This window comes from Siphateles boraxobius, unplaced genomic scaffold (assembly GCF_051911475.1).
Source record: "Siphateles boraxobius isolate OS27281-9 unplaced genomic scaffold, OSU_SipBor_1 13, whole genome shotgun sequence".
Taxonomy (NCBI): Eukaryota; Metazoa; Chordata; class Actinopteri; order Cypriniformes; family Leuciscidae; genus Siphateles; species Siphateles boraxobius.
The window spans coordinates 29,144,961-29,151,598 of NW_027508733.1; the positions used below are offsets into that span (position 1 = coordinate 29,144,961).

At 39.1% G+C, this 6,638-nt stretch overlaps 1 protein-coding gene across 1 annotated transcript; it reads left to right on the plus strand.

Annotated features, from left to right (window-relative positions):
* Positions 1–422: 422 nt before the first annotated feature.
* Positions 423–6,638, plus strand: LOC143736252 (CD276 antigen homolog). The gene is made up of 4 exons (XM_077226974.1): positions 423–556; positions 3,426–3,466; positions 5,325–5,642; positions 5,723–6,638. Exons 1-4 carry the CDS (start codon positions 546–548, stop codon positions 5,848–5,850), a joined length of 498 nt encoding a protein of 165 aa, XP_077083089.1. The 5' UTR covers positions 423–545; the 3' UTR covers positions 5,851–6,638.

A 6,638-nucleotide genomic window follows, 5' to 3' on the forward strand; every position in this document is an offset into this window, starting at 1 on the left:
TTGTTTGTTTGGTTTCCTTTTTAATGAAGTACGAGTCGTCACGCCGACCGCGCACACACACACACACACACACACACACACACACACACACACACACACACACACACACACACACACACACACACACACACACAAACACGTTTATTATGGCTGAATCCGAAATTGCCACCTAAACCCTCTACGTTAGTCAACCAACACTGTTCGCTCGTGAATCACAAGTGAACAGTTTATGAAAACAAGTGAGCGAATTCGGACAGCCGTTGAGCGTACGTCGGTTGTTTACTCGTTAGTGCGGTGCAATGTGGGATTAAATAAGTGCACTCAATAATGTCAACTATGGTTTCGGACACAACTACTGGATGTCATCTCAATACGTTGACGCGCATGCGCAACATCACGCCGTGACGTGTCGATATTCTATTGGACCGGACCAGAGCCGTCTTAACAAAAAGTATAGTATTATATTATATGGTAAAACCCGAGACTTCCACGTTGAAGAAACCGTTCAAACATTACAATTTGTTTATTGTTTAACTTCATAAGTCATGATAATCAGGTATGCTATTATTATTAATATCTAATATGGTGTACAGAATGTTGTAGGCTACAGAATGTTATACAGAAACAAAAGAAACCGAAACCAAGAAGCCAAAATGCTCCCTAGATATAGGCTAGGCTACTAACGTTGCAGTAGCAATAGTATTGTAATTCTACAGTAGATAAACATCGAACACTGAATCGCGATAGATGAGCGCATAATTAGCTTCTTTGATACACATTTGCCCCTCAAATCGGATTGGAGATTAAAGGCGAAAATACTCGATAATATCGCTATTTTGAATACTTTGGACTCCACCCTGACTGCTGGGGGCCTGAAATGTAACATGATTGAACTTGTAGCCTACGTTCTTGTCCTTTCAGTAACGTTAGTTCTACAGATAGCCTACTGTAAATAAACATTTTGCAGTTATACTACATACAATTTTACTTGTTTTATTACTATTATTTTAAATAATAAATGCATTCTTAGAACAAGCCAGTCACAATATAGGCTATCTAACTTGTGTGATTTGTATAGCCATCATCTTATTTATTAAACATGTAGTTCATTTGATGTACCTTTGGTGCATAATGGGCAGTTGAGAGACATTTTGAGAATATTTTTTCCAACTCTTGAAACTTGTTTAATCAGATAGTTTTACAGCATAGTTTCTAACTTTCTGATTTTTATATAATTCGTAGGCTTGTAAAGATCCACAAACTGAAGCTACATGCATTTATATTCTAGACTTTACAGATCAGATGACAAATTTAAAGGAAATAAAAAAAGGTTAACTCACAAGTTAAAGCACATGCTTAAAGGCCCCCTGAAATCAAAATGTAAGTTTTTTGAATTTTTTTTTTTTTTAGCTTTTAGTATGAATATATTAGCCTTAAGTAGGCTTGCTATGGTAGTCGGTGTTACACGGTGTTCAGTCGCAACACCGGTTTCATCACTTGCCCACCGTGACACCACAAGAAAAAAAAAAGTTTAAAGCGTTAAAAATATTTAAAGGTGCTCTAAGCGATGTCGGGTGACATCACTTCTTGTTGACGTTTAAAGTATTGTCAAACAAAACAAAGGCTAGCTAGACCCTCCCTCCTCCTCATCCGCGCATTAACCCCCCAAACCGCACCCCCAAAACCTTCTTATCGGTTAATGGCTGGAACAGTTTGTTATGTTTCGTGGTGCGGGTAAGCCCAGTTTTTTTTTTTTTTTTTGCCGTTTGTGGAGCCTGGGGAGTCTGCAGAGACCGTGTTTTTTTACAGTGTGTTCAGGGGACAGGCAGCTAGCAGATAGTGAGGAGATGTTTGTTGTATGTGACAAAAAATGTTTTGGCCTAAAAAACGCATGACATCGCTTTGAGCACCTTTAACGCAATATCCGTTAAGTCCTGCCTATTACACACACACACACACACACACACACGTCAGTATTGAGTTCTCTTTCGGGTTTTTCATTAAGAATAATAACGAACCCACCATTCAAGACATTCGCAAAGACCCGCCCCCTTTAGTTACTGTTGCTATGTCAGACAATGCCGCTCTCACGCCACACACTGTGGCTGAATCCGAAATCGCCTGCTATACCCTCAATTAGGGCGTTATTTGAGGACATAGCCATTTTTAGTGGTGTCCGAAACCATAGTGGATGTTATTGAGTGCACTTATTCAATCCCACATTTCACTGCATTAACGAGTGTACAGCTTGTGTACGCTCAACGGCTGTCCGAATTCGATCACTCGTTTTCATTCACTGCTTGAAGTGAACAGTATTAGTGGACTAACGTAGGGAATAGGCCTAACTTAGTGAATGAGGGTTTAGGGGGCGATTTCGGATTCAACCCATGTTCTCAAGCAGTGAAAAATAGAGGACACTGACAACGCGCTGACAGACAGGACCGAGCAGGTAATATTTAATATGAAACAAAGTCTCAACTTTCAAATTTGGTCAGTCAAAGAAAATTAAACAATAAATAGACCTACCGTTTTGTGGCTCTTTAATGTGTGGTGACAGATTGCCTCAGTTAAAGCCAAGTTCAAATCCACCGACGTTAATCTACTAACTCTCCTGACTGCTTTGTTGGACAAAAATAGTGGATTTTGATTGGTCAGATCGCATGTCAATCAAACTCGTTAAAGTCAAGTGCACACTGCCGAACCAGCTTTTTATAAGCGATGTAAAAAGTAGTTTTGTTTTCAAATTAGCACCAATTCAGGGCACAATAACCGCACCATTATGCATGCCCGTGCAAACGCGCGCATTTTACGCTTGCCTTTAAAATTAGCAATTTAAAAGCCCCGTGATACCGGTGTTGTCACACGTTGATTAACCGGTGAGAAATATCCTCACGGTCACATCCCTAGCCTTAAGGTTACTTATAAGCTGGTGTGTTCCAAAACAATGACAAAATTCGCATTTAGAATATATAAGCATTTAAAACTTCTCTCACAATATGGGTTGGAGATGTGTGTTCGGTTGCTCAAAGGCTCGAGTTTTATTCCATTTTCCAACTGTTGGTTAAGAATGAAATGGCTAGAATTTATTCACAACTCTACTATTGAATCCAACAGCGCTCGAATTCGCTTCCATGTCGCTCTCAAGTACGACTTGCAGTCTGTGAGTTAAACTAAACGCTATTGGCTATTTGAAAAGGGGGAGGAGCCATTAAATATGGCTCTATAGTACGTCGACGCATCATACAAAGCTGCGCGTTCCAAGGCACTTCAGTGGACCTTTAATGAATGCCCCATGTCAACAGGCCATTTACATTTTACAAACAATGAAAGAAGAATAGATCAGAGGCAGATTTAAGTATGATAACAATGTCATTTTGTTCTTGTCATGATCTAAGCATTTTTAAGAATTATTTTTCTGTTTACAGATCCTGTATTGTTTTGGTTCATTTGTTAACATTAAATCAAGGTGAGTATGAAAGGCGTATGCGCATTAGAGAATACCTTGTAAGTATTGACTGTTACGACTAGTCAGTATTAAATCAAGTGAAAATACAGCGAATTGGGTCCCTTAACATTTTTTCTTTTCATCTTTGCAACACACAATGCATACTGAAATGAACAAATTCACAGTTTTCTCTGACTGAGCCTAAGCTGTAGTTTATAGACACCGTAAAACACTAAAGGCCATATTTTCTAACAGCTTGTGCAGGCGCAAACACTCTTCTGGCGTTAAAAAAAATACTGTCAGGATTTAGTAAAAATTAGCGCTGAAAAGGTGTAGACAGTTATTTTTGTGGCTGACCTTATTGCATATGCATTTATAGGAGTTTCCCTTTCAGACGCTAAATGTATGGGAGGAGAGTATTCAAAATGAATCATGCAATTTACTAAGGTTTGCGCTAGTCAATTTACTTTAGACTGGGTAAACCAAGCCCGATCTGCCGGCGATTTGATTACGCCCTGCAGCTCAGGCTGTAAACCTGTACATTTTTCTATCCTGCTTCCGTTACATATCTGCGGGGACCAATCACAAACTGGCTTATCCACCTGACGCACAATTGGCTGGTTTAAAGGGATAGTTCGCTCAAAAATGAAAATTCTGTCAGTATTTACTCACCCTCATGTTGTTCCAACCCCGTAAGACCTTCGTTCATCTTTGGAACACGAATTAAGATATTTTTGATGAAATCTGAGAGCTGGATCACTCCTCCATAGGCTTCTAAGGGATTGAAACTTGTTCCCCGAAAAGTTGTTAAAGACATCGTTAAAATAGTCCAAGTGACTACAGTGACTCAATCTTAAGTTTATCAAGCGACGAGAATACTTTTTGTGCGCAAAAAACCCAAAAATAACGACTTTATTTTAACTATTTGTTTCCTTCTCTGTGGGCCTCGAGTCAGTTCACTCAGTGTGATAGCGTTGTTGTACGTCACACGCATCACACACATGACCAGCGTCGGCCAATAGTGAGCCTACGTGTGACGTAGCACTACGCTATCACACTACGTTAATTAATATCTTAATTTGTGTTCCGAAGATGAACGAAGGTCTTACGGGGTTGGAACAACATGAGGGTGAGTAAATACTGACAGAATTTTCATTTTTGGGTGAACTATCCATTGAACACGATGACGATAGAGAAGCAACCGTCAATCCAATTCCCTTTAACCTCTCGACGATGCTCAATGGCTTTTTTACTTTTGCAAACAAATCGCTCGAGTAGGTGTAAATAACACTTGATTTCATGTTTTTTATGCACAACCTGCAAAAATTGCTTGATGCCATTGCTGCTTCTGCAAACCGCTGATCAATGCTACAAACCAACACGTTTGTTGAGACGTTTCCTGCCTGGAGTTTTCACGGCGTTCTGCAAATGCAAAGTATGTCACCCGGATCGTTGGTCTGATTGGTTGAAGGACTATCCAATTGCGTACAGAGTAATTTAAACTATGCCCGCTGATCACACCTCTTGTGCAGTAGAAAATACCGAGCAGACTCTGCATGTTCAATCTTAAAAGATCGAGCTTGGTCTGGTGATAGCCAGACTACAATTTACTGGTATTTGCGCCATTATTTACTCATATCTTAAACCAGATGCTAATTTGTGCTGCTCTTGGTAGATTACGTTGGTAATTATGGAAATGATCCACAGATGTGCATCGGCAGTAGATCACGCGCATCGGCGCTTTGTGGGATTTCACTCTCGCGCTAATTTGCCCTGTTTAGTAAATCTGGCCCTAGCAATCTTTTGTAAAGCAAATTCTTGTTTCTTGCATGAACAACATATGTTTGTACCTTTTATTTCATCATCTTTCTGTTTTCAGTGTCACTGCAGGAGCCCGTTGTGGGTTTTAATGGAGGCTCTGCTGTTTTACCTTGTTCTTCTAAAGAAACTCAGCTTAAACTTAAAGACATCACTGTGCGTTGGAGATACAATGACAGCCTGAATGTGTATGACATTATTGATGGTAAAGGCTCTATAGTAGATCAACATCAAGCATACAAGGAGAGAGTTGAAACATTTCCTGATGATTTTGAGAAAGGAAACTTCTCGCTCAAACTCAACAATCTTCAAAATAATGATACCGGGAAATATGTCTGCTACGCATCAGACATTCAAAGTGTGGAGCTACTCGTCAAAGGTTTGTGGCGAAAACTTTTTATTACCTCAATTTTTAAATACAAAAACAAAGAGTCTTAATAAATATTGTTTTATGTCCAGTAAAAGAAGAAAGCAGCCAAAAAAACAACCAAACTGAAGGAAAAAGTAACCAAGGAGCGCAATCAAGACCAGAGAAGATTATGACGGCAGTGCCTTTGCTTTCTGTTTTCATTCTGCTCTGTGTTTGAATAGACAACAGAAGTAATATGTCTGATTATGATCTACTTAGCTTTAAACCTTCGCCACCTACTGAGACCATGAGGAAACAACTGAAGACACACTTCATCCGTTAGCACTTGAACCGCCATTTTAAACGTGCCTTACTGTATATTGTGACTTGTACTGAAGACATACTTTATCATTATTTATCCTATTTAGCAATATTGTTTTTTACCAAGTTATACTAAATATCTATTAGTTTTACAATTTACATTGTTGCAGCACCTGTTTTTGCCGGCTCAGTCTGTTGTCATTGATCTAGCATTTAAACGTGTTGGAAACGTAATGCCCCTTCCTTTACACCAGACGTGACCATTCTCACGTCGCCCGCACTGCAACAGCTTGAGGCTTTCAACACTGTATGCAAAATACAACTGTTGCAAATTAGTGAAAGTGACCTTCCATTTGACCTTCTCATCAGAAGTAGTGCAAGCCACACGGCCAGTGTAGACACAGTGTTACCAGGTTTCCTTTAACTATTGGCCGAGTCAAAAATATTTCTGATATTTTTGTATGTTTCCTTTGCCATTTCTGGTGTTTCTAGAAATATATGTTTGATAATTGTTTGCTCATTTTTCTTAAAGCAAATAAATATGTGCCATTTTTACTTTAAGTAGATTCATATTTCTTCATATCTTCATCTTCAAAACAGTGTTCAATGCTATACAGTGTTACAAAAGGCCTCACTATGACGTCAATGTATATAAAATGAGCTTTGTTAGACCCTCTGAATAAAAAGTGAAAATGATTGATGGCT